This window comes from Batrachochytrium dendrobatidis (genome assembly GCF_000203795.2).
Source record: "Batrachochytrium dendrobatidis JAM81 unplaced genomic scaffold BATDEscaffold_7, whole genome shotgun sequence".
Classification (NCBI taxonomy): Eukaryota; Fungi; Chytridiomycota; class Chytridiomycetes; order Rhizophydiales; genus Batrachochytrium; species Batrachochytrium dendrobatidis.
Window position 1 is genome coordinate 405,305 of NW_006281105.1, and position 27,459 is coordinate 432,763.

Here is a 27,459-nt window from a genome sequence, read left to right on the forward strand (position 1 = left end):
TGTGTAGATAATGCTCACGTGTATTAAAAGTCAAAAAAATACACGTGACTGGAACCATATGATTTTGACTCGATATTTCACTCGACTTTGGATAACAATTCATCATTCCATATGGGCAGACGACGGCATAAAAACATCATAGATGATGGTGGGATGAGTGAAAGTGATGAGAGCGGAAGCGACGGATACTCTAATCGAAACCGTCGATACGGAGACGGAGACGGAGACTATGATATAAGTGCAGATTTAAACGACGAAGCCATGCTGACAGGTATATTGTAGTGCCAGTGTCTTGAAATCGAATCTATGTTAATCATAGTAATGCTTATACTATGACACTTTTAATAATTGACTAGATGGGATATATTGGTTTACATTACTCACCGCATATCATACATGTCCAATATCTTTGTTGGATACTTTAAATACCAGATCCATCTAGACATGTGCACAAGCATGGTAGATCAAAGGAAGATACGATCTATGGAGTTTTTGCTGCTGGAAATTCATCTTTGAATAACGACTTTAGCCATGGCGGTTCATCTCGGAGACGCAGTCATAATAATGCATCCATATCGTTTGTCAAGGCAGATGTCTTGGACATGGATATAGATCAAAACGAAGCTGATCAAAAAAACATGGAGTCCGATAGCGATTCGTCTTCTAGCACAAGTTCTGATGATCGACGGAAGGGCATGAACACTTCAGACGGTGATGATTCTGATGACAATGAAAAAATGTCTGATCGACAAAGGCGAGTGCATAGAGGTGACTCGGACTACATTGAAGAGGATCAGGAAGATGAAGATGACGATCGTCCTTCATTTGGCGGACTTGGACTTGTCAAACCTAATACCTTGCTAGCCCAAAATATCAGCGGATCTACAGCATCAAGCACTGTACGAATCACAAAAAAAGCTACATCAAATGGTGAAATCAGTCATTCCAGCTTAGGGAATTTTTCAAATGAACCAGCAACTCACGGATCTCGGAAAACCAAAGAGATGTTAGTCAAGCCATCTACTAAACCAAATCAGTTGTCGCATACAGGATCTCAAATTGGAAACGCCAAGACCTCGATCAAACCAGCGAAATATTCCAAGCCTGACGCTAATTTTGCAACATTTGAGCGTCATACTAAAGGATTTGGATCAAAGATGCTTGCCAAAATGGGATATGTTCCAGGTACGGGTCTTGGAGCCAACCGTGTTGGCATCATAGCTCCAATTGATGTTAAACTTAGACCAAGTGGTATGGGTTTGGGTCATGGTGGATTTGATGAGCGCACAGAGACAGTCAAGCGAGAAAAAGATGAACAAATTAGGGATGATAAAGGTAATGACGTAGATCAACAACTATGGAAAAAAGGAGCCAAAAAAGACAAGCAAGATGGATGGAAACGAAATGAGGGAACTACACGCAAGTCGACAAAACCACGATTTAAAACTGCTCAAGATCTTTTGCAAGAGCATGATGGACTGATTGGCAATGAAGTGATTTCACTTGTACAACCAACCAAAATTATTGACATGACAAGCAAGCAAGCTCGGGTTTTGTCAAATATATCAGAGGCATCCCAAAAGGCTATTAATGGACCAGATATGTCGGGAAGACTTCCTGAATTGCGTCATAACCTACTTTTGATCAAGGATTTGGCACAATCAGACCTGCTTTATGTATCGCGAAAGAAACATCACGAGAGTACGCTAGAAACCCGTCAAAGATCAGACGCGAATGCACTTGAAGCACTTCTCAAGGATGAAAGGACTCGATTAGAGCGTCTTGGACGGATACGAGAACTTGTTGGTCAATGTAGAGCTATTTCAATTTCGAATCCTGTTTGTGTTGAGAATCCACACGATGGCAAAGACAGTCATTTGATAACAGCTGAGCAACTTTATAAGCCAGTGTTTGAGGAAATGCAGAAAAACTATATGCCAGAGTACAAAACTCTTGGACTGGATGGTTTAATAGTTGCTACTCTAATGCCTTGGTTCAAGGCTATGCTTTGTAACTGGTCCGTTCTTGAAAATCCTACTTTTGGTGCAGATGTTGTTAAGCGATGGAAAAGATTTCTAGTGATGGATGGTTCCGAGTGTTCCAATTCAGCTACAAAACTTGGAGAAATGCATTTGGAGACAAGTATGGGTGAAGATCGTAATACAATGGCACCATTTGAATCGATGCTGTATACTATTTGGCTTCCCAAAGTTCGACAGGCTATCAACAACGACTGGAATGTATATCAACCTGACTCGCTTGTGGCATTTTTTGAAGCATGGAACTCTTGTTTAGACACCAATATGTACTGGTCTGAATCATCACAGAGCTCTGTATCTATTTTACCAACCTGGTTATTCCAAAACATTGCATGCCAGCTTGTAATTCCTAAACTTAAACGAGCGGTAGATATGTGGGAGCCACATCGAGATAAAACAAGTGATCAGAACGAGCTAATGGCTCATACATGGCTGCATCCCTGGCTTCCTATTTTAGGTGATTTATTGGAACCGTTTTGGACTGAAGTACGTCGTAAACTAGAATACTGCTGGAAAAATTGGAATCCAAAAGATCATACCCCGTTACAAGTAATCAAGCTCTGGACTCCAGTGAGTTTTTATAGGTTTTATTGTCACGTTGAAATCAAGTCTAACTAATAGTATTTTATCCAACAATACCTGTGCGTTGAACAGGTGTTTTCTAAAGCAGATCTGGAGCATATACTGACTACATGTATTCTTCCAGCACTGATTGTTCATCTTCGAACAGAATTTAAATTATCACCAGCCAATCAAGATCTTGGACCACTTTTGCATGATGTTTTTCCATGGTGTCATGTTATTCCACCAGCACTGTTTTCGCATCTGATTGCGACCGAGTTTTTTGCACCGTGGTGTCGCATGTTGTGGACATGGATAGCAAGCCCGAGTGCCAATTTGGAAGAAGTATCAAATTGGTATGTGAGTTGGAAGAATGTATTTGAGGAAGCAGAAGGTGGGTCTATTCGATCCTTGCCTTGTGTAGCAGATGGATGGCGTACGGCTTTGGATATGATGAATCAAGGTGTTGCGTTACGCGCTGATGATGGATCTAGTACCAAGATACCAACCATGCCCACGCTCCCTGCGTCCATGCATCCACTGAGGGCCCAATCTGGTAAAGCCACAGCATATGGAGAATCGACGAGCGCAGGAAAACTCACACAAGCAGTATCGACAGTATCACAGACGCCTCAACTCAGTTTCCAAGATTATGTAGAAGTAGTTGCGTCTGAACATAATGTGGTATTTGTACCAGCACTTCGTGATCATGCAGAAAGTGGTAAACCAATTTATAGATTGGGTAAAAAGCTGATGGTTTACATTGATAACGGAGTGTTGTTTGTATTGGAAATGACTGGTGAATCTGGACAAAAAGAATGGCGACCAATATCAGTTGAAAATGCCATTTCAATGGCCAACCAATAAATATAAAATCGAAGCTTGTCAATGAACATGGACTTGTAATGTGCGAGCTATCTAACCAAATCTGTTAGAGTTGCACGATTGGATTTGTGATTTCAAAGATTAAAAAATTGTGGTTTACTCGACAAGCCATTATACAGCATCTGAATGATGGCAGCTCGGTGGAGACAACTGGTAACAGCATCTTCCTTTTCGCTGAGCACCTGCAGAAGAATGCCTGCTTGCTCTGTGATCCAGAATATGCGGTTCTATGCAAGTGGTCTTCCATCCAAGAACTCTGGCCATCAAGGAACTGAGCCAGTGGATGTTATTCACAAGGAAGAATACCTTGAAGTTGCTCGCAAGTAAGACTAATGTCATCTTTGCGACTACCACCAGATTGAATCATCTGTACACTGCCTTGTATAATCAATGCAGACATCTCACTGTCTTTCCAACAGTGTCTTGCTGATCCTTTACATTCTTCATCGCATTACAAACCTTGATCCACTAACTCTTGCATTCTGTCTGATAGCTGGCCAACGGACCACTATTCTCCTGACAACTTCCGGATGCGGCCAGAGGATAAGAAATGGGGTATAACTCCCACTCCACCTTCGACGGGCTTTGACAACGTCAATGCTGGCCATGATCCTGAACCAGCAACCTGGGGTCATCCTATATGGTCTCGTCTGCTTATTGTGTCTGTCCTGTCCGTTGTTGCCTACAGACTGCACGAGCATTATATGAAGGACAAGAAACCAGAAGATCATCCAGTCTATATCTTTCTTCAATCCCTTCACGACCAATATGGCTCATCCAAAGTTGCGCATGACTACGATGCTCATACTTTGCCAATCCGCCAACGTTGGGCCGATGATCGCTTGATCTTTACTTCTGCTCTGAGAGGTGCTAGTGAGGTGGATACCCCAGTCATGGTTTTAAATACGGATATGCATTTGAATTGCTCTGATCGACTGGTCGGTGTTTCTCCCGAGATCAGCTGGGAGGGTGTCAAGTACAAAACTGCTTCTAGTGACAAGTATTATATTCCACCGTACCCCAAAAACCGTGAAGATTAAACTATCTCAGACTGTATGGGTTTGGTCGTAGAAAAATAATCAACCTTGTCAAATGCTTTTGCTGTCTTGAAGTAATGGATTCTTTTAAATTAGATCTTGTTCAAAACTGAGATTGTTTTGCAGTGGACTTGGCTGGTCATTCTAGGTTTTATTAAACTTTTTTAAAGTATTTGGGCTGATTTATTGTATTATGGATAAAGTGATACGTTGACATTGCATACACGCTTTTAGAATAAACCTGTTAGACAGTAGGTGGATTGGCACGTTCTAATCCCAATTCTGTCAAAACAGCAACAATTTCATCAACATCATCATCCAAGTCACTGTATTCGTCATGTATCTGCGCACCTTTTAGAGATCCACCAATTGACTCTTTTGTCAATGAATCTGAACTCCATTTAAAACTAGATTCAGTACAAGGAGCACCAGTCAGAATATCTGCTTCAACCTCATCATCAGAAAAGTCGGCCAATGTTAATCCACACAAAACATCCTGCACCATTTTCAATTCTATTTCACTGAGTTTAGCACTGTGATCTAAGCTTGCAAGTTTAACGTTTTGCGTGTTTTCAACTGTGGGTAAAGGACATTGTAGTAATGTATCTTGCAGTGATTGTGAGTTGAGAGCGGGTGTAGTCAATACATGCATATCCTGTGTGAGTAAGTTTGACTGGCTTTTTTCCTCGACAAAAGAGTCTTGAGTGGACACGATGCAATCACGATGCGGTTGCAATTGATTTGAAATGGGATTGGACAGGTTGAGTGAATTGGTATGATTGCCTTGTACACTATACGATTGCTCTAAAACATCTAGAATTTTCGCATCGCTGTCTGGTTCATCAAAATTATCCGACAGCTGTTCTTGCCAGAGAACTTCATCAGCAGTGGTTGACACAGATGTGAAGAGTTGATCAGCTAAATGCACTGCAAGCGAAAACCCTAACTTGGTTGAACATGGCAAAGAGTCGGTTGATACAAGAGGTTGCTGTTCATCTCCACAGGTGAGATCTGGGTTTGAAACAGCAGTAGAATCCACTTGTGTTAATACAAGGTTTTCTAGTAAACGTGGGTCTAGATCCCACTCATATAAAGGCTCAGAACATTCATCTTTGATGGATTCTGATACTGTAGATTTCTGTTTATTCGCGTCAATATCTGGAATGGATGAATCGTTTGGTCCATGCAGCCGATTACCAGAAGTAGAGTTTGTAATTGGATCTTGCTTGAGCCACGGAATACAATCACACACTCTTGGATGCGACTCATAAAGCAATGGTTTAATAGAGCCTGTTGTCAAGCTTCCTGATGCAGGTAAGATCAGCCTCCATGTATCGCTAACATTTGATTTACGAAAGTGCTTGTCTGGTAGACTTGCACGAATCGGCATTCCTTGCACGACTGTTTCCAATGCAGTCATAATCTGAATCCACTTGTCAAGCAGAATATTCTGGGTCGAAACCGGACTTGATTCAATGGTTGATGATACAGATTCGGCGCATTCTGATATGACAAATGGTTTGTTTATGGACGTATTTGACAAACTTGAAGATATGCTCGACTGTAGAGTTTTGGCAGACATACCAAACAGAGTGTCCAGACATGCACCAAACACAGTAAGATAAAGCAGTTTAGCTTCCTGTTTGGGTTCTAATCTGATAGCATTGGATGCAGTCGATAAGAATGGTAGTTCATGGACATCAGGCGAAGGCCACACAACAGCAACCAGATCGACCTTGTATCGCAACTCGGCAGTATCAGAAGAATAAGATGCATTGCATTTCGGACACTGCAATGTGGTCATCCGTTCAAAAGTGATCGTGCAGGATAGTTTGGAGTAGCAGATTCTGCAGGATGGATAGAAGCATGGGCTAGATCCAGGCAATGCAGAGTAATGGATGGTATGAGCTGCCCGTCGTAATCCAACTACAATCATATGGATTTCCTTCATGATTCAAGAATCCAATCCTGTAAGCTTCAAAGATGATTTGTTAATGAATGCATCTTCCATCAAGTTTTGATTCTCTTGATCACTAAATATTAAGATATACGCCCAAATACACATGGATACAAGTGACTGTTTATTACTTTACGTCAAAACACTACAAACACAAATAGTCTTGATAAGACCTATAAAATACAATTCAGACATGCCAAAAGATACAAAAATGTGTTATAAATAGACAAAGATACAGGATTCAAAGCATGCTCCGATCGTCGATGGAAAAGGCGTTGGACAAGTGTATGAATCAAAGGATATTAGAGTTGGGAAATAATTAAAGTGCATGGAAACAACTGGCAAATTTAAAACGATGGCAGTATCAATACTACCAAGATAAACGGATTGTCAGTTGATGCTACAATTGCTGGGGACCAACAAAAACAACTGGAATCTCAACTGCAAGAGGAACTGTAGATGTAAACAGTCCAGCAGGAAAGGCTTGAATAACTACAGCGTGCTCAACTTGAATAAACGAATATGATGTAGTGGGTGCGACACGAGAAGCTTTTTCTGAATTCAAAAGCACTGAAAGTGTTTTTGAAGAGTGTCCTGGAATGATAGTTGTCATGGTTTCTGATATCAAGGTATCACATTTAGCTAGGTCGGAGATAAAGAATGAATTGTATCGTTGAATCAGAGATATTTTAAGCGATTTGATATCTCTACGATCCAAGTTTGTTACAGTAAAGTTGACTGTAATGGATGAGCCGATTGCATAGATGGTTTGATTGCAAGTGGCAGCAATATCAAGAGGAAAATGAGACCAATCTTTAGGTACAATAGGTAGAACCAAAGGAGGGTTTTCTGGTCCAGGAAGAGGTAAAGGATTGACAACGGCAATAGGCGTCATGGCTCTCAGAGGAGCAAACGCACTGGTGGTTTTGAGTTCGGCCCGAAGCGAATACGAGATATGGGCACGGTCGTAGCCAACGGATGCTAGTAGCACAGAAGGCACTGCGTCGTTGGGAATCACCGCAACACCCACAAAAGTTCTTGGTTTGGGGTGCAAGGCACGACCAGCAATTTTGTTAGGACTGCTCCACAACACCAATGTTTGTAAACGAGTAGCATCAGAAAGATTGGTTTGAAGACCATGAGGTAAAGCGTAGCCTTCAGTACCGTGGCCCTGAGTGCATACCTGATTGCTCAGTTCGACAGATACCACCAACACCACTTCAAGCTTGGTAGCCAACAATAGCTCGGTATTGTGTAAACTGCAAACCACATGGATTAAATCACCCGGAGCGTAATAGTCCTTGTCAACAGCGATCTTTAGCACTGACATGAGAATAAAAATGGTCAGTAAACAACTGCAAAAACAAATGGAAACTTGATAAAGCGGAGCAAGATGCCTAGTGTCCAACTAGAGTAAATTCGATAATTACAGTCACGAGTTGCATGGTTGATGGAACTTGAGTTGCTCAAATGAGGGTTGTCTGCTTGACCAAATTCAACGAGCTACCCTTATTTATGCTATTCCATGTGATTCTGGTTTTCGTTGTTTTGTAGTTAAATTACCATGTATTCATATTGCATTGACTAGATGACTTTGATGCTTGACTCGATTTGTTGATCGACTTTGCATAAAATTCATTCATTTTTATGATTGAGTTGCCTTTTGATGAGGCTGTTTCGTAAATATCGGTAGTCTGTTGATTGAATGGCAGGATCATCCATCAATCGTGTACTACGACGACAATCTGACTGTATTGATACAGTCTACTGCTTTACTCGACTCAACACAAGACAACGTCACTTAGTTTAGCAATGATTACTCGCTGAGTTTGGTGTTGGTTTTGTTTGAACAATCTGCAGCATTTGGCGTATACCATCTACATTAACCTAGAATAATCGTGCAATTTGACAAGCTAAAAACTCTTGTTTTGAAATACTGCAACAGCAACCTGCTTGACGATGTGTGAATGGTTCTAAAACATGAGTTTTCTATATAACCAAAATATTTCATCCCTTCATTTTCATGCCCATTATCACCAACTGAAGCGCTGTATGAATCTTGTGCTTATTTGGAATTTAGCTCATTCATATTGACAATCCAGCCATCTTCAATAATTACTACGTTACACCGGATTATTTATATGCAGGATTTAAGAATGGCATCAAGATACTGGCATACTGGACTTGCATTAGTTGTCTTGTTTCTTGCACACTTGGGTTTAGGATGGTATTGGTGGCCTTGTATTTTCAATCTAACTGCAAACTCAGACTTGATTAGAATATATGCAACGCATAGTCTAACCACACTATATACTATCATACTTTTATGAATCAAATCTCTGTTTAATTCATCATTCGTATATTAGTGGGTAAGCCCATGTCTTGATGATTCCTACTGAGTGAATGCAAACTGTCACATTATCTAGCCAGGACTGACATCTAGCAATGACTCCTACTTTCAATGGTTTGTAGAATGGCCACTCATATCGAAGTATCACATCGTGCACAGTATCTATTCTCTAGGAATAATGGATTTTCAAATTTTACGACCTCGAGACCTACAAAGCGTTTAATTGCAGACATGCTTGCACAAAACCAGCCTTATGTTCAAGCCGGATCTTTCTTTCCAGATTGGTAATATTTTAATGTAGATCATCCATACACTGAATGTGTTTTGCATCGTCACCAACCTACACGCTATGCATCAATCAAGATAACATGTCTATTTCATTGCGATACATCAAAGGGGGTATGCCTGTGCAGGGCAAGCAGATGCTGCAGAAGAAGCTCACTGGCCGCCATTTTGGAACGCATCACTTGCCTATTTTTCAAAAACATATCTTGAATCATCTACACCACAATGGTTTCCGCATGAGCCATCACCAGAAGCGGCTGCGTTAGTATCATTTCTATTTGGCGTTATATCACATGGAATTGCAGATGTATCGTGGCATTCTTTGGGTATGGACGAGGGATTTATTGAAGCTATGCAGCACTCCATGTTTGGTGGCAGCTATTCCAAATCACACGACAACGCAGATGCTGGGGGCGATTTTGCCTTTGCTCGGTTCTCTGTTTTTTCCGATTTTTCTGTAAGTTTAAACTTGGTATACGATGATACTTGGTAAACTAAGCAACATACTAATTTAACTCGTGATGAATAGACGATTTGGCACGTTCCTACAAGAGATTTAGTCGCAATATACAATAGTCTCGGATATAATGTGACTTTTCCACAGCTTAAACAGTGCATGCTACTGGGATATACAGCAACCCATGCCAACCGATTATTGGGTAGATTTTTATTTCCAGGTTGGGCTACCGTATCTCCGTTTCTTGCCGAGAATTACTTTACATACTTTCGTGGCGGAATCAATGATATGGCCATGTGGGTTGCCGAATGCTGGGTTATTGCGATTGACTGGTTCTCAACTGGAAAAATAAGCAATATGTGTAGAAACATGGGTGTAAAATGGGGCTCTCTTTATAGTTCAAATGCATCATCTCATCTTGAACCTTCAATCCGTTACACTCAGGAAATGGATCAAACATGGCAGGAAAAGACTAAAAAGAAACCTGTAAAAAAAACAAAGCATGCTTTAGAGGAATGTTTTCATCACACGCTGTCGACTGATCCCAGATACGTTGATATCAACGACAATGACAAAATGTCTACAATTCAAATGCGCTCAGTCTTTGAGAATACGGCCATTCCGTTGCTGCTTTTGCGTTGCTCATCAAACATGAGCACACTGTCTGCAGAAACCCCTGAAAACCCTCCAATGCAAATATCCACACTTTTATCTCTTTTGGCTCAAAGGGTTGGCGAATTGGCTTGGACAGCCTTGAGTCATATACAGTATCTTTTTAAAGCATATTGGTTTCCCACATGTCAGATGGTGGAGCACCTGTCTTCACCGCAAAAGTATATTGCACTTGTTTCTCGTCAAAACTATGCTGCGCTTGGGACGGCCATGATTACTGGAGATTTTGATTGTGATGGTCAGCCTGATTTAGCAATCAGCGCGCCTGGACATTCTTCCTTTTCAGGTGCGGTATTTCTTACCTATGGCCATGCTCTAGCTAAAAAGGGGCATTTTCGAAATGGGTTTATTGAAGACGCAGCTAGTGTAATACTAAAGCAAAATAATAGCGACCCTAATACCGTTGGAGCCAGATTTGGAGCCTCCTTAGCAGTTGTTGACTTGAATCAAGACGGAATCGACGATCTGGCAATATCTGCACCCATGTATCGATCACACAGTCCCGATATCGATGCAGGATATGACGGATGCATCTATGTTTTGTTTGGTCACAAAGGGAGTGGACTGAGAAATGATGGCCAATGGGACATTGTCATTAAAGGAAAGGTCATACGAACGGCCAAAAGGGATCCACGTCAATCGAGATTTGTCGATGATCAGTTTTTGGTTTTGGGAACGTCACTCAAAGGGCTAGATACAGATGGAGATGGATTTTTAGATCTTGTTGTTGGATCACCGTTTGCTTCGCCTGTTCGTGGAACTCACCAGGTAATTTTCTACTGTGTAGTGTCTTGTTATTTTTGAACTATTCATAACGAAGTGGTTTTCATTGACTATCATTTATCCATTGGATTTTACAATGTAGAGGGGAATGGTACAGGTTTTTCATGCAAAATCAAATCACACAGGTGTAAAATCATACCAAGATGCAGACTGGACTATATCAGGTTCACGCGACTACGAATGGTTTGGGAAATCGCTAGATGTCCAAGTTGATGGTACGCGTCGGTTTCTTTTAGTTGGCGCACCAGGATATAAGTATGTTCATTTAGATGCATATGGGTATTGGTACGAAACAAATGCAACAAAAAGCAGTGGTCGAGTGCTTGGATATGCACTGGGGATATCACAACGACCAATATTGAAATTTACAGTCGCGAGTAGAGTGGATTATGCGCAGTTTGGGTCAACAATGACCATACTTGACAATGGAGTTATAGCTGTTGGTGCTTGCTCACAGGTGGGTTTTGCTCAATACATATTTTTGACCAACCATAACCAGTATAAAAATGCAATATTTACTCTTGTTTATTGGTAGACATCACCATTATCAATTAGACGGCCCATGAACTTTGCAGGGCTGCTGATTTCCCAACAAGCTGCAGGGTATCAGTCTGGGATTGTTTATACACTGAATATGACAGGTGCTGTAGGTGATCTAATTGTTTATGAAAGTATTCATCCCATCGCTGAACTGCACGGAACAGCCAGTCTTGGTCACTTTGGATCTACTTTACAAAACGATATAGGCCAAAATGGCACGTATATATCTGAGCACATGGTAGCAGCAGGTATGTAACCTTTAATGACATGTGTGCCAAGCACACCACGATCTTAGGCACTATAATTAAAAGTTGGTTACTTTTTATCTGTGGTGTACTAGAAACGGGAAGAGTACATTGGGTGCCATTGAGTAAACTGAAAGGAAAACTCGACGTTGCGGATATTGAGTCCCGATCGACATGCTGGGCGAGTCAATCACGACGAATGCAGTTTGGACGCGCAGTAACTCCACTTCCTGGAATTGGATTGGCGGTTTCGTCTGTCAATGTGCCAGCAGGAAACATACTATCCCATAAATTTAGCCATGGGATAGGTGATGGTGCTGTACATATTTTGCTCAGCTAGAACTAGTATAAACTAGACTATTTATAGTATTGAATGCGACCATGGTATGCATGAAATGAAGATACTTTCAAATTTTTCAGCACTACATACTGTTTTACAGCATGGTCTAACAGTAATATTGACAAATGTGTTGTAAAACCAATCATCCAACGCTCTCGACTTTCTGTTTTTTTGAACATCCCCTAATGAATTTCAAAAGGTTTCAAGATGTCAGCTTGATTTGTATAGAATCATTATACAATGAGAATACTCATCAGTCGTAGATCACTTACGATGGCCAATAGTAGCCCAGTCGATGTGTTGCTGAGATTTGCGCAAACCTGAAGCTTTTTTTAGCACAATTGTTTGTTTCTCCAGTATCATCAGAACTTTGGCAGTAAATTGTATAGCCTGCTTCGTTGATGGTAATTTCTTGTGAAAAATGGCGATATCCGATCCACATGGGTGGAGCACGAGGAACTATATAACAGAATGTCAATCAAACAATTGGTTGTATGAAATAGACAGGTACATCATATCAACAAAAAACTTGCCCATATCTTGATCACGAGTGACTCGATAAACTTGATGGAATGGAAGTTGATTCATCCATCTGGCCCACGCTCGATTTCCAGATCGAGGCTGTCCGTATGTGATTAGGGATACTTTTCGATTTTTTGGGTTTCCGTGAGAATAAATAAAATCTGCAGCACAAATACTTGCCATGGCTCCGCCAAGTGAATGCCCAGTGAAGACAATATCAAAGCCTGGATATTGGTCCATCAATCGATCAATCTCAGTCATGAGTGCTATGCGATATGATAGATACAATTGATTGTATCCGTAATGTACCTATAATGATGGTAAGCATAAATAGACAAGTATGTGTTGAATGTTTAAAGCAAACGGATCTTCGGTTTAAATACATTGCACATTGTAGCATGAACTTACTTTGACACCTTCTGGTTTCTGAGGTATGTAGGGATAATTAAGATATTCTTGTGTTTGAGGTCGCCATGGAGTTTTAATCCAACTGGGTTTCCCAAGGTATACACGCAGATTGGATTTCCAGTCAGCGTTATTACCAGTTCCTCGAAACACAACGACAATACTCCGTGTAAATGTATTAACCGCTACAATTCTGTAGAATGAAATCATCATATACGATAGATTAGATCAGAACATGCTTGATGAGTCCAATAAGATACTAACCCCAGTCCATTGTTAGATATTGGGTTTTTGAATGTCTTTTTAACTTGAGTTTGTTTAAGCACTCCTCCACACAATTCTCCACATCCCCATTCTCCTCGGAGACTCACGTCTTTGCAATCTAGTTGAAGTATTATGGCCAAAACATCAATGAATTGGGTCAGTGTACAGTGTAAGCAGCGTTATTCGATCGGTCATTGCTTCTTACAGACAACTGCAGAAAACTGCATATAATTAGAAAGTACATTTAGCAGTTTTTCATCAACTAAAGTTCCAGCGATTGGTATAGTATTATCAGTCTGTCGGCTTGGAATGTCAGATACAGTCATTTTTTCCAAATGGGCTTCCGATTCTATTCCATGAAACCTGTCGGACAGTGAAGCATAGAGGCTTGATATGGATAGGATAAAAACTAGAAATAATTCAACTCGCATAATCTAACAACACATGTTAATGATATGATGGAGTGATGCAAGCATATATTTCAAGTAGGGTTGCATTGCCAGGATTTACCTATAAATATATCTATAACTTGAACAGTAAAGTAATCGCACCCATTCTATTTTAACCTGTATATATCATTCTAAAACTGCTGCGCTGTGGAAACAAGCTACAGTTTAACGTGCATTTGCCTTTTCGTGTTTTGATTAGAGCTAAAAAACTCAATTAAGCCTCTGCTTTGCAGCGGTGGCTTGCAGCCATCAAGTAGTGCCATCCAGACAGTTTATCAATGCAAGACTACGCTTCAGTTGCTTGCCAACGTATACTTTGATATTCTGCAGCAGCTTGTATTCATGACTGCAGTTCAAAATGATTTAGACTAAAAATGATTCCATCCAGGATTGAACTGGAGACCTTGTCCGTGTTAAGGACATGTGATAACCAACTACACCATAGAACCACATTTTTGGAGTTTGTCTATGCATATATATTTCTAATACATTATTGAGTTTTTGGATTGTATTAGAATTCAGTTGGTTTGAGTGATGTCAAAGTAGAAATATAGACAGAATAGTAGCCAAGGCTATAAGAGATGTATTAGCGAGGACGAGTGCTTATGCGCAAGCAGATAATTGCTTGATGACCACATGATTCAGGTTTTCCAGAAACTTTCCAACAGACTGATTCAATCATGAGCCATTCTACTCTATGGAATCCTACCATTGCTGCAGCAGCTGCATCTGGAGTTCGAGTATTAGGTGATGTTCCTCCTCAGCATGCAGACACTCTTTCTCCGGACACTCTTGCTTTTCTGGCCATCCTGCACAGGTAATCTATGCTCTGGCCATGCCATTATGGATTCATTTTGGCTTTGCACGTGAGATTCAGTCATCTTGACAGTCAGATCCACTAGCACGACCCATTCAGATGGCAGCTGTATCAAGTTGTTGTATTCTTGCCATTGGTCTTGTCTGTCCATTTGCTAATGCTAGTTTATCTTTACTCTTGATCTAGGACATTTAATGCTCGTCGCAAGGCTCTGCTTGATGCTAGAGTCGTTCGACAGACAGCAATCAACAATGGTACGATTATGCAACTATTTGTTGATTTACTCGATAGTAATCTGATTGGAATATGCTGTGTTTAGGTGTTATGCCTGATTTCCTGCCAGAAACAAAAAGCATCCGAGATGATCTCACTTGGCGTGTATGTAAAAGCACTCGCTTCAGTATCTAATGATTTGACACCCTGTCACGATATAATTTACAAATTAGTCCTTATGTATTAACTAGGCTGCACCCCCTGCTCCTGGTCTAGTTGACCGTAGAGTAGAGATCACTGGCCCTGTAGACCGTAAAATGGTCATCAATGCTCTAAACTCTGGTGCCAGCACATTCATGGCGGATTTTGAAGGTAGTTTTAGCCTTTGAATAGCTGTTGGATGGATCCATAAATGCTCGGATTTTATCACAACATCTAATTCATGACACTGTTTGTAGACTCTAATTCTCCAACTTGGCTCAACTGTTTGTCTGGTCAGACAAACATGCGAGACGCAGTTCGTCGCACAATTACTTTTACTGCTCCAAATGGAAAGTTTTACAAACTTAACCCTGATATTGCTACACTGCTTGTTCGGTAAATATTGCTTTGTAAAATATACCTTGACAATCAATGTACAGCAGCATTATAGTTGTGATCTTCCTGGTTGGATTGCCAGATGAATTCTAACTCGCGCTTTCATCATTATTTCAACTTAGTCCTCGTGGATGGCATCTCGAAGAGCAACATGTCCTTGTTGATGATGTTCCCATTTCTGGTAGTATTTTTGACTTTGGTGTCTACTTTTACCACAATGCAAAGGAAACTATTGCTAGAGGGACCGGCCCCTACTTTTATCTTCCAAAAATGGAGTCGCACCTTGAAGCCAGGTTGGTGGTTTCATGTAGTGTAAACAATCCTTTTTAAAAAGTTACATTATATCCTCTTTTGTAGTATTTTCAACCAACGTAGCGCATATAGTATTTATTTTGCTAACAGTTTACTTTGGCTTGCTGAAAATAAGACTCTGGAACGATATCTTCAATCTCTCGCAGGATATGCTGAACATTCCTCGCGGTACTATTCGTGGGACTGTACTCATTGAAACTATTCTTGCATCATTTGAAATGGATGAAATTATCTACGAGTTGCGCGATCACTCTTCTGGTCTCAATTGTGGTCGTTGGGATTACATTTTTTCGTTCATCAAAAAATTCCGCAATGATCCCAAGTTTGTTCTGCCAGATCGTTCAGACATTACCATGACTACTCACTTTATGGATTCATATGTGCGCTTACTCATCAAAACATGCCATAAGCGAGGTGTTCATGCCATGGTATGCAATGTTTAATTGAACTTGATGGCATGGGTTTATGCAGAAGATAATTATATTTATATCTGTCATCACTAGGGAGGCATGGCAGCTCAAATTCCCATCAAGGACAATGCCAGTGCCAATAAAATAGCCATGGACAAGGTCAAGGCTGACAAACTGCGCGAAGTTCGTGCAGGTCATGACGGCACTTGGGTTGCTCACCCCGATCTTGTGATCATTGCCAAAACGATCTTTGATACTCACATGCCTGGACCCAATCAGCTGTACGTTCTGCGAGAAGATGTCCATGTGACTGCTGCAGATTTGATTTCCACCAGCGATATCAAGGGCAGCATCACTGACTATGGCGTGCGCAACAATATCAATGTTGCACTGCAGTACATGGAGGCATGGCTAAGGGGAAATGGATGTGTACCTATTCATAACCTAATGGAGGATGCTGCCACTGCCGAAATTTCTCGATCGCAAGTCTGGCAATGGGCCAAGCATCATGCCAAGACCAAGGAAGGCAAGATCGTTGATGCCGCGTATGTTTCGCATATTCTTGACCAAGAATGCAAGTCTCTTCAAGCTGCCTTGGATCCCAAGTATGCATCCATCTCCAAATTTGATATGGCCAAAAAGCTTTTGGAGAACAGTATTCGTGGCGCAGACTATGCAGACTTTCTAACTGTAAGTTTAGTGACTTGTTATCTTGCCCTTTGTCATGCCAACATCTCACTTTATACAATCATATAGTCTCTTTGCTACGATGCTATTGTGACCATCAAGAGTAAGATTTAATACTTGACCAATCAGATTTCAATGACGACAGTTTACAGCCAATTGCTAGTTCTTCATTTCCAAACCTATTTTATGCAATCTGAACAAGATCTGTTATGCAATTTATTTTGAATGGTGAAGGGTAGAGTCGAATGGGACGATCAGTGAGCTACTGATAGTATATGATAGAAAGCACAACCAATTGGAGGTTTAGAAGCCTTGCCCATTTGCAAATTGGTTCTGGCATAATAGATCTGAAAGTCACATACAGGAATGACTACATATTGGGAGCTGCTGTTGCTAGGAGTAGCTCATGTAAAGGAGAGTGAACATGGGACCGAGTCTCCTAGCAAGCACACCACTGTTTCAGGACAGAATAAATGTGAGGGAAATGTAGTGAAGGTGGAAGCAGCCATCTCGCAAGAGTCCGTGATGATGCAGAGAACAAGAGAATATGTACGACACATGCAGCAGTTGGTTTATGCGCTTGCATGACTATCAAAAGCCTTGAGCTTGAACCCATTGAAGCTGACAGTCTGCATTGACTTATTATCATCACTGCAGGTCAAGAAGGTTTCCGAGTCCAACCAAGTCGACAAAGCCAAGACCATGTTGTTTGGTCTGATCACTAAAGCCAACCTGGTCCAGCCCATACATACTCTGTCGTTAGAAGTCAATTCTACCAAGTCTCTAGAGAATTCTTCAATGGCTGAATCCGTTGTGTCGAGTAATGGTAAATCAGGAAATCAAGCAGTGCATAGTGCTGATATGCAGACTTGCATTCTACCACTCACGGATGCGCAGGATATGTATCTGCAGGCTGCTGCTAGAGTGAGTTGAAGTCCTTCTGAATCTAGTCTTCAAGTGTGCTAATCTCATGTTGAACATTTCGCTAGCTTTTTCTATGTTTGAATCTGGATGTGGGCGATCTGGTGGGATGGCTTCCATTGGAATGTATTCCCTATCTATTGCTATCCATCAACAGGTATTTGGACTGAATAGATGCCTTTTAATTACAATTCTAACACGCTCGTCTTTATACAGCAACGAGTGTGATGATCAATTACGGCATCCATTTCTTCTTTACAGTCGTTTCATGCTGAGGAAATATCTAAATACATGCATGATTCCAGAGAATGAGCGTGAACTTGTTGCTGATTGCGCAAAGTTTGTAGAAAATGCTATTGGTTCGCTTCGTATTAAATCCGCTGCATCTTTTAAAGATTCTACCGATATGGACATGGATGCCGATAAAGCATTTCTGTTGGATCAAACCGTGTTCGTGATGTTGTTTGAGCTCGCCATGTATAACTATATAATTGACATGCCAAAAATAGCCGCTGGCTGGTTTTCTCTTCTATGGGCTCATTATGAACAGCAACCCCATGCTAGTGGCAATATCGAAAGACTCATGCAAGTAGTTATTTTGATGTGATCGATGGTGTATAGTATTCTGGTTTAAAGAATGCATTCATGATCGACCGTATTTTAACGATTTTTAATTTTATGGAAACAAGTGATATAAAACTAGCCAAGCGAGTCGAGAAAATGTGTAAACAGGCGTGCGCACCAGTATCTCAGACAGACCTTTTTTCAACAAGCAACATCATTACACAATTGCATTTCTTTGAAAGATTTATTGATAATACATCAGATTTGGTCAGTGCAGCAATTGTAAGATCCATTCCACTTTCATGTCGCAGAACAATTGCACGAATATTTTCCAACCGAATAATTCAAACCGATGCACAAAGTACGACCAAATCTCCTAAATCAATCGTTGTATTAGTACACTTGATATGCAACTCTCTTTCTGTTCTTTTGGAAAATAATGGTAATAATATCATGTTTTTAGATGCTCAAACTCTTGTCATCTACACGCTCCACACTAAACATAACACTTAATATTTGTAGGTGGAGATGCAAAGGCAGAATTGTTTCCAGAGTTTATGGTGCACTTTAACTGCCCTTCTATTATGAACAAACATGCGTGCTTGACACTGCTTGATCTTCCCTCCATATTTATCAAACATCCCGAATTCACAAGAAACAAGGACAACGATGTCAAACTATTTTGTCAACATTCACAAAACCTATTCATGTTTCTTTACCAAAATAGTACCATCGCCTTGTGGTGTGAGACGATGGAGTCGCATGGTGAGTTGCTTTGATAGTATTAACTTGATATATTTGATTTTTAATTACGCCATGCTTTAGAGTTTTTTGCGCAAATATTTGTTCAGTATCCATTCTTGAAATTAAAAAGACAGGTATTTTAAATTGGCTTGCTTTTTCCAAAACCAATCTGATTTCAAAGTATATATACTGACAGATTATTGCATCTATTCATAACAAATGATTGTTCGATTGATCCTATCCATTCCTTTCATCCAACCAAGTTTCTGCACAAAACTGTTGACAGATATGCTGTTCAACGAAGTCCACGCAGCGATTTCCAAATTGATCAGGTATACATTTTATAGAATGATCATCAACATAGCATATTGGTAGAATCAAACATTTGACTTGAATCGCATGCTGATAACGAACTTTAATCATCCAATATAACCTATACATTTTAGGATATATTTTTAAACGAAATGCTTTTTTCACGCATTCAATCCAGTGAAACGAAATATATTTCAACTTTAAACTCTGTCATTGGCAAGGTAATGACTAGATTGCTTGGCTGACTCTTGTTTCACGTAGCTTCTGATTACCCTATCGGTTTATACTATTTAGAATCCCGTGCCCACATGCAAACTGATTGCTAAATCTGCAGAGCTGTTTATCAATGATGTAGGTTTTATGCCTTGAGCTGTATGATCAAATCTATAAAATTAGAATGATTGGATTTGGTTCACGCATGTTACTACAAGTTATTCATGTTGAAATATTAAAATTTTAGGGTGAATTTGATCATGCTCTGTCGCTCCTTCAAATCGGATTTGTTCTTGTTGAAAATTCATCTCAGCCGCCTGAAACAAAACTCAATCTTGAGCGAATCCGGCGCAAGTGCTATTATAGTATGCTGATTGAATCGTTTAAAATTATGGATGAGAGTGAAACACGTAAGCTTGAGAGTGATGTAAGCGTGCATATCATCACCACATTAGAAACTTGTGTAAGTTACATATTGCTGATTTCAAAATGTTCACTAGTATGTACTAACGTGTATTTCGATTTTCTGTATTTACCTTTTGGGTTTTAGGGACTACCCGATCGAGATGAGTTTGTAAGTTTCATCAGAGTAATACGCAGATAAAGTCTTTGGTTTATATAGAAACACCAACGTTTGTGCATTTTCAACTTTTAGGTGAAATTACTACAAACACTATTGCAAAAATCAAGTTCAAATGCGCTGGTGGAATGTACCAAATCTTTTGCTATTTATGCCAACAACAAAAGCACATTAGGTAAAAGCAAAACTGATTTCAAATCAGGTTGATATTTGGTTGCATGAGCTTAAATTGCGGTTGTTTTCTGTGTTTACATTGATGTGATGATCTGTACCATTTATCTTTTTTGTACAAACGCTTTGGTTCTCATTGTTATTTTATCGAGTTTAGAGGCGCTTATTTTTGTAATTGTATCACGAGTGGCAGCATTCATGGTAGCTGTATTGTTCAGAATCACAGACAAGAGCATGTTTTCAGCAATATGTAAGTATCACGACTGCTATTTTCATTGCATTTTCGTTCATTACAAAAATCGATGTGGATTGTTTATTCACCACGAGCCTATATTTTGGTTTGCAGATCCTTCCAGTACTTCTCCTGGAACCGATGCGCTTTCAGACCAAGCAATTATGGAAGTTCATGCGTTTGCAAATCATATGACTGAATGGCTAACAACATCATTTGGTGGAAATGATGAGTCTGTGGTAACTTGAGTTGTATTATCTGTAGCAAGAATTCTTGTTATTGGAATTTTAAATGGTTCATATGAACGTGTATGTCTAATGACCAACTGGCGTGCTATTTGACTCCTAGAAAATTGCGTATGAGCTACTGCTATTGGTTATCACTGGAAGCAGTATTGCACAGCAGGCATTTCTTCTTCTTGTTGGATGTGTTGGAGGAATACTTGCACCACATCAACCATTGGATAAGCGAGTAAGTGTTTTGTAATACTTTTATAGTTGTACAAATATTTTAGTTGGATTGACTTGTTGAATCTAACCACGGTGATATTACTGTTATGCGTGTAGTATTCTCCAAGCAATCTTGGTCCGTTTGCCTTGTGCTGTTCACCAAATTTTCAATCATCTGCATCAGAAAGGTGTGCTCATTATCAAATCTGATTTGCTAAGCATTTGTATAAGCGTAACCTTGCTGAAGAGATCAGCATTTTGTTTATAGGTTGGATGTTTATGATCAAATTCAAGTTCTAACACTATTTTGATTTGAAAAATTCAGCGAAAAGCGAGTTGCGCAAATTATCAGCAACTCTAGTCTTGTAGCTAAAGAAGCTTCAGCAAATACTTCAGACACGCAAGTAAACCCTTTAAAGAAACCCACATTGCGTGAAATGCAATTACTGGAAGGGCTTATGGAGCAAGTTTGCGTTTGTTGGACAAAACTTCCCAAAAATACATCACCTATTCCGTTTTGGGTATTGGGAGATATCACATTGTTTAAAATTCGCTCTGTTACTGTAACGCCTACTGCTACACCAAACAGTGCTGCAGGGCCATCTTCAACTTCTTTAAAATCGGATCAGTTTCAACTAGTGTAAGATTTGACTTTCAAGTTTATGCCATCTAATAATAGGTTTAAATGCATATTCCTAATCATTTTACAATGTGGATTTATTTCAAACATGTAGAAAGCGGTATTATCTAAATGGAATTGTTCTTGTTTCTCAAGATTTTTATCGGCTTGATTTGCTTGAATGCATATGGAAATCGTCTATTTTGCACAAGTTGATCGAGACATGTATTGGACTAGATGGTGAGTCGCCTTGATGTTTAGTTGCACGCTGTTTGTCATTCTAATGTTGGTTATTGACTTGTCTGAACTGAATAACGGGTGGAGTAGAGCACATCCATGTTGCATTTTTGAGTCAACTTCTACCAAGAGTTGATTATAAATTAGCATACCGCGCTCTCAGACTTATTTTATGGGACAAACCAGGTCCTCTTGGTACTACAGTCTCAGAAAAATATTCCGACGATGTGGCTTGGAAAACGGTCAAGCCAATATCAGCGTCACTTGCAGATACTAGTTTTATGCAATACACGTGTTTCTGGGATATGCAATTGCTGGAATTTGTTGTTTGTAAGTCATGACATGAACACCTCTTGTTTCCAACACCACTCTTTGAAAATAATATGTTGATTCAATCCATTTCTGTATAGATCATTTGACGAAACATGGCCGAGAAGATGTGGCTCAAGCGTTGATTGTAAGTGTATTGGATACCGCTAGTTTGTTTTATGATGCTAGTTACTGTATAGCCCAAATGCTAATGATGTCATCATGTTTCGGTATTGGGAATGCGATAGACTCGACATATCAAACAACCGGAAATGTCTATAGCGACACCAGATACGCTTGGACGCCAAACCTACATTTCCAAGCTCATTCAAACACATTTGACAAAAATGGTATTGGATTTGGATTGTCCCATCTAGCTGTCACTGCAAAATAAACCGATTGCATTTATATGGCAACTTGATATACTATAACAGGCCAATAACGTATAAAATTAAAGCAAATCTTTATTCCAGCCAAACTTGTTTTCACAATATAGGCTAATCAGTTTCCATGGGAGCAGCAGTGCTCTCGGGAATTACAGAAGACACAGCAGCAGAGTCAGCAAGCATATCCAAATACCTATAACAAAACGTTAGCCAACACAACATGAACTCAACAATCAGCTATACCGCTGCAAAAGGAAATCAGTCGAGTATATGGAATGCTTGTATATTACCTCTGATGCTCATCGCCTTCAACAGTGTAAAAGTTGACTCCCATACCAACAACACCAATCGTGCAGTTGTTGATATTGAGTTCCTTGTCCTGTTGAAGAGTATCGCGAAGCGATCTTAATCCATAAAGAATCAACTCATCCAAAGTGGCTGAAAATAAAGTTATGCAAGTATACAAAAAGATTAGCTACATTGGCATCAACATACAGGGAACCAACTGCATAATGATGAGTCAATCAAACAAACCAACCTGTTTCGTAACTACCAATCTGACGCTCCAACGAGGTTTTTGCAGATTGCGAACGAGCACCAATTGCAATTGCACAATAGTCAAAAAAGTTTCCAGATGGAGCACACTCGTACAAATGAGGACCAGTATCCTAATGAATTAAATTATCAAGCACGTATGAGTTTGAAATCAAAAACACTTTTACTGGCTTCATGTATTTTGGTAGCTAGCCCACCCAATGTTCACTTACATCTACGCCAATAACCAGTAAACCCACACCGTAAGGACGTTTTCCGTATCTTTGAGTGTTGATCTGAGCCTCTAAATATATCACAAGACAGTCCATCAATTTAGTAATTTGTTATCAGTCACGCCATTCGATTTAAACCCCATCAATAATACATGGATTGTAAAGAATGAACAAACGTACTGTCCCCAATGGATGCAACAATGCGAGAAACCGGAAGAGGACGATTATACACCATGCGAGACTTCATGGCTTCGGATCTCATGTAGTTACTATTAAAGTTGACGTTGTTTATAGTATTAATAGAATACTCCGAGTCAATGTATTCAACACCCAAATATTTAAAAAACAATAGCAGTAACCAAGTTCAAGCAGGATATACTATGCGATATGATTCGAAACACACCTCAGCACTCGAGCATCAGAGGTAAGCCCGGAAAATGCAATGCCCATATGGTCATCAATTTTGAGCACTTTCTTTTGATACGTGGCAAGCTCTCCAACAGATCTCTAATAAATTGATTGTACATGTCAGCGATGAGCAATACGCTATGATTTTAAACCAAGCTCTGCATGACTGAAGATCTAGCTACTGAAAAGACAGAACAGTTAGACCCACCTTGAGCGCAAGCACAACAGCGTGGGTATTTGATCGGAGACCCACAGCAGCAGACCCCTGCTTGACTGCTTCAAGAGCGTATTCAACTTGATGAATGCGGCCCTACACATTCAGATATTAATAAATTTAGCCAAAACAGGTCTTGTAAGTGATGGGATTCAGTCCTGAATCACAGCCAGAAGTGAAGCCTTGCCAACACCACTTCCAGACAGAATCCTGCTCAAAACAGGAGATGCAGTGCATACCTGCGGAGACCAAATAGTAATGTCGCTGTCGTATCTGATGATGGATTCAGTTGAACATTAGAAAGGACAGTGAAAGCATATTAGTACAAGTTCTGAAGTAAGACGATGGAAAGTGCACTCTCCGGATCTAATGTCAGTTGTATGTTTTTATCCCTGGTCAAGCTACAATGGCGACAACCCCAAAATGAACCAGAACCACAAAACTCTTGTAGTGGTGGTAAATAGATACAGCACTTGTAGTGTGGTTGCCAACTCTCAAATCATCATAATCAACTCAACTGGTTCCTAAACATTTTTGTAGTGATTCCAGGAAAACAATTCTACATGACTGTTTTGCCATTTAATTCCATTTTGAATCTGCTATTTATCAATCAGTGTACGATCTGACTGCTGAGAATAATCGGATGAATTCAACTTGCATTCCAGACAGGCTCTGGTCTCACACGACCAGGTTCTAATCGTGTATAAAACATAATCCAATTGTGAAGCAGTCGAGTTCAGATAACTCAAGTTGCTATTGACCATCTGCTCGGCCATCTTCGCGATGGATTTCGGTTATTTTATGCTTTACTGGTCAATCATCATGAATGAGTCTCAACATTAGTTCATCACTGCATATTAATTCAAACTATCAATTCAGAAAAACTCAATGTCAAATACAGTCAAAACACACATGTCACTCTAGTGTCTGGGTTCATATCAACTTTAAAACATGCCAATTCACGAATTATAAAGTCGACTCAAAAGGCAGGTATATGCTTAAACAGCAAGCATAGCAAGAAATACAACATCAACCCTCGTTTGAATTCTGGAAAGTCGTTGGATTGCATTCAACTTTGAATTTTGATAGTTGTAATCCATGATTGCCACCAGAAATGCTACACATAAACTCGTGCCGTTTCTTTCAATAAATCCTAAATGTGTAGTCAAACTGTTAGAATGTAGTGTTTGGGATATCTACTATTCTTGATAACATCTCCAAATTTTGTTTGAAATGCAAATAGCAGATGAATGACTCCATTTTTAAAATCAAATTGATCAGTTGCTTGTTTCAACAAGCTTATGATTTCAACCAAAACAGATCATCAACTGAAAAATCGACAACTTGAATGACCGATTCGCAAGTGGCCAGTCCCAGAAATCAATGTTTATTGTTGTATGAATGGTACAGACTTTCTAATCAATAATCTAGCATTCGTCAAGAGTGCATGAACCATGTCTAAATAGATATTGGGTTGGCGACGCGAGTCTTTTTCCATTTCAGATATGAGCAGCTCTGGTTTATTGACCTCCACCTCAACTTCGTGCAGATCTTCACCAATTTTTACAGACTGGTGATCCCCCATAGACAGTTTAAAATATCGTGAAACAAGCAATTCAGATACAAAAATGAGGTTGAAATAGTATATCAGAAACTTTTGGCCTATAAACAAATACAATTCAGCATAATGCTTACAGTACTGTAAGAGCTTTCTACTGTTCGTTTTACTTGAGTAAGATCAACTTGAAATGGTGTCAACGAGTATGATAGTCTATCCTTGCATCGAGAAAAGTCGGGAGTTTCCAGTAAATCAATATTTTCAACTACAAACAAAACATCCAGTCAGCTAAAAAGTATATCTGTCTAATGATTTTTTCAGTTGAAAACATATACAACTCAACTATGGTGTTCAATATTGACTGACACGCGATAGTCCAATGGAGATTGTGGAAGAAACACTTCCAAGTTTGCAACATTTACTTTTGAAATGATACACTTGACCTAATTGTGTTTAAAGTGGTGTTGAATTCAAGGATTTAGATTCAAAACAATTCAATCTTGTTGGAAACCATTCTATTTACCTGTTTGGTTTTCATATTGATTGTTTTTCGGACTTTACCGATACCATGTACGTGAAAAAACTGATCTTCTTCATACAAATGCACATACCGTACATTTGATTTAGGAAGTCCAACCACATGGTTTAGCTTTTGGTTGAGAAGACTGTGCATATCACGAGTCATGTTACTTTGGAATGCAAAGTGTCCGCCACTATTGTCCATCACTGTTTCTGACCGGATAGGAAGCTGAACACGTTGACGAGATTCCTTGTCACATACACGCCCCAGTTTGACTTCAATCTAGAATCATTCAAACGTGATATTAGATCTAATGGCTGGGCTTATTAGAAACATTGTCAAACATGTGGTATAGACAATCCGTAAGTTGAATGTACATACTTCAATAGCCGATACAAACCGTGATTGTTTTTTTGCAATCATATCTTGTGCACGTAATATAGACGTTCTAAGAAACTGGCCGACTTGCTCGGTTACATCCATATGAATAGTGGGCCAAAACAAAGGCATATTGTTACGAGAGACAGTAGGTTGAGTAGGATGCGGTTTATTGGGTTGTGGCAGTAGATGAGAGTTGTGAGGAACGTGTTGTTGACTAGCATGGCTTGTATGCATACTGCTGCCAGCATTACAATCTGTAGTATTCAGACTAGTTTGGTGCTGAGAGTGATATTCGGGTGTTTCTGGCTGACTTTGAATAGAGTCAATACTGCCTTTCATGTAGTTGTTAAATCCAGACTGCTGATGGTTATCTGTATGATGATGTACATGACTTGCATTATCACTATTTTTGGCAGTAATGAATAGATCTTTGTCATTTGTGATGGAATTGGCTACACTAAGAACATGCGCTTGACAAGAAGCAGTGGAAGAAGAATCAAATGGAGGATCGTTGTACTTTTTTCGTTTTCGTTTGAGACCTGTATCAGCTTGATGACTGTCAGGACTGTCTGGAGGGTTGATGGAATGTTTGTTTGACATTATTTGAAGCTATTCAAATGCCGCCGAAAGTTCAAACAAAATGAAACTACACCACGTGACCATTGGTTTGAAAGCCAATCTCATTTTGTCGATATTCTTATTAATCCTGTTCATGTATAATAAAGTACCAAATCTACTGGATAACATTGTCAATTAAACCTGACAGAATGTACTGTATTTTGGGTTAATTTTGTACAAAACAACTGAATGGATATTCATATTACAGTTTTAGTCAATCCCACACTTTAATCTCCAACTAAATATTGGATTGACATGTTGCAACTCTATCTGATATTTTGAAATATGAGTTCAACACTTGAATTCAATATCTGGTGATTGTACAATAAAGACAATTTCAGTTCAAAACTATAGTTTGTATGAATATTGTATTTATTGAGAATGTTGCCAGATATTCATTGTTTCAGTCGTTACAGAATGAAAAGTACT

The 27,459-nt window shown here is 39.6% G+C and overlaps 9 protein-coding genes across 9 annotated transcripts; 5 read left to right on the plus strand and 4 right to left on the minus strand.

Annotated features, from left to right (window-relative positions):
• Positions 1-111: 111 nt before the first annotated feature.
• Positions 112-3,467, plus strand: BATDEDRAFT_25372 (uncharacterized protein; the record flags this gene model as incomplete). The annotated part of the gene is made up of 3 exons (XM_006679374.1): positions 112-271; positions 433-2,609; positions 2,694-3,467. 3 exons carry the CDS (start codon positions 112-114, stop codon positions 3,465-3,467), a joined length of 3,111 nt encoding a protein of 1,036 aa, XP_006679437.1.
• A 134-nt stretch (positions 3,468-3,601) lies between these two features.
• On the plus strand, positions 3,602-4,693 carry BATDEDRAFT_37016 (uncharacterized protein). Its single transcript, XM_006679529.1, has 2 exons — positions 3,602-3,808; positions 3,979-4,693. Exons 1-2 carry the CDS (start codon positions 3,612-3,614, stop codon positions 4,523-4,525), a joined length of 744 nt encoding a protein of 247 aa, XP_006679592.1. The 5' UTR covers positions 3,602-3,611; the 3' UTR covers positions 4,526-4,693.
• Positions 4,694-4,766: 73 nt separating this feature from the next.
• On the minus strand, positions 4,767-6,473 carry BATDEDRAFT_25374 (uncharacterized protein; the record flags this gene model as incomplete). The annotated part of the gene is made up of 1 exon (XM_006679375.1): positions 4,767-6,473. The coding sequence occupies one exon, from the start codon at positions 6,471-6,473 to the stop codon at positions 4,767-4,769; it is 1,707 nt and encodes a 568-aa protein (XP_006679438.1).
• A 108-nt stretch (positions 6,474-6,581) lies between these two features.
• BATDEDRAFT_37017 (uncharacterized protein) lies at positions 6,582-7,862 on the minus strand. Its single transcript, XM_006679530.1, has one exon. The coding sequence runs from the start codon at positions 7,807-7,809 to the stop codon at positions 6,880-6,882; it is 930 nt and encodes a 309-aa protein (XP_006679593.1). The 5' UTR covers positions 7,810-7,862; the 3' UTR covers positions 6,582-6,879.
• Positions 7,863-8,620: 758 nt separating this feature from the next.
• BATDEDRAFT_25376 (uncharacterized protein) lies at positions 8,621-11,822 on the plus strand (the record flags this gene model as incomplete). Its single annotated transcript, XM_006679376.1, has 7 exons — positions 8,621-8,706; positions 8,846-8,848; positions 8,952-9,113; positions 9,226-9,571; positions 9,644-11,011; positions 11,109-11,483; positions 11,562-11,822. 7 exons carry the CDS (start codon positions 8,621-8,623, stop codon positions 11,820-11,822), a joined length of 2,601 nt encoding a protein of 866 aa, XP_006679439.1.
• Positions 11,823-12,625: 803 nt separating this feature from the next.
• On the minus strand, positions 12,626-13,668 carry BATDEDRAFT_89307 (uncharacterized protein; the record flags this gene model as incomplete). Its single annotated transcript, XM_006679654.1, has 4 exons — positions 12,626-12,982; positions 13,082-13,271; positions 13,343-13,460; positions 13,548-13,668. 4 exons carry the CDS (start codon positions 13,666-13,668, stop codon positions 12,626-12,628), a joined length of 786 nt encoding a protein of 261 aa, XP_006679717.1.
• A 794-nt stretch (positions 13,669-14,462) lies between these two features.
• BATDEDRAFT_16799 (uncharacterized protein) lies at positions 14,463-17,046 on the plus strand. The gene is made up of 9 exons (XM_006679317.1): positions 14,463-14,608; positions 14,795-14,862; positions 14,928-14,986; positions 15,073-15,193; positions 15,280-15,418; positions 15,541-15,711; positions 15,846-16,158; positions 16,234-16,830; positions 16,897-17,046. Exons 1-9 carry the CDS (start codon positions 14,472-14,474, stop codon positions 16,939-16,941), a joined length of 1,650 nt encoding a protein of 549 aa, XP_006679380.1. The 5' UTR covers positions 14,463-14,471; the 3' UTR covers positions 16,942-17,046.
• Positions 17,047-17,193: 147 nt separating this feature from the next.
• Positions 17,194-18,355, plus strand: BATDEDRAFT_89399 (uncharacterized protein; the record flags this gene model as incomplete). The annotated part of the gene is made up of 4 exons (XM_006679575.1): positions 17,194-17,376; positions 17,485-17,751; positions 17,817-17,905; positions 17,965-18,355. 4 exons carry the CDS (start codon positions 17,194-17,196, stop codon positions 18,353-18,355), a joined length of 930 nt encoding a protein of 309 aa, XP_006679638.1.
• A 4,320-nt stretch (positions 18,356-22,675) lies between these two features.
• On the minus strand, positions 22,676-27,265 carry BATDEDRAFT_89068 (uncharacterized protein; the record flags this gene model as incomplete). The annotated part of the gene is made up of 11 exons (XM_006679655.1): positions 26,413-27,265; positions 26,035-26,313; positions 25,855-25,954; positions 25,649-25,776; positions 23,948-24,049; positions 23,735-23,838; positions 23,512-23,600; positions 23,332-23,402; positions 23,103-23,232; positions 22,855-23,002; positions 22,676-22,757 (listed from the first exon to the last, which is right to left on the minus strand). Exons 1-11 carry the CDS (start codon positions 27,010-27,012, stop codon positions 22,676-22,678), a joined length of 1,833 nt encoding a protein of 610 aa, XP_006679718.1. The 5' UTR covers positions 27,013-27,265.
• Positions 27,266-27,459: the final 194 nt, after the last annotated feature.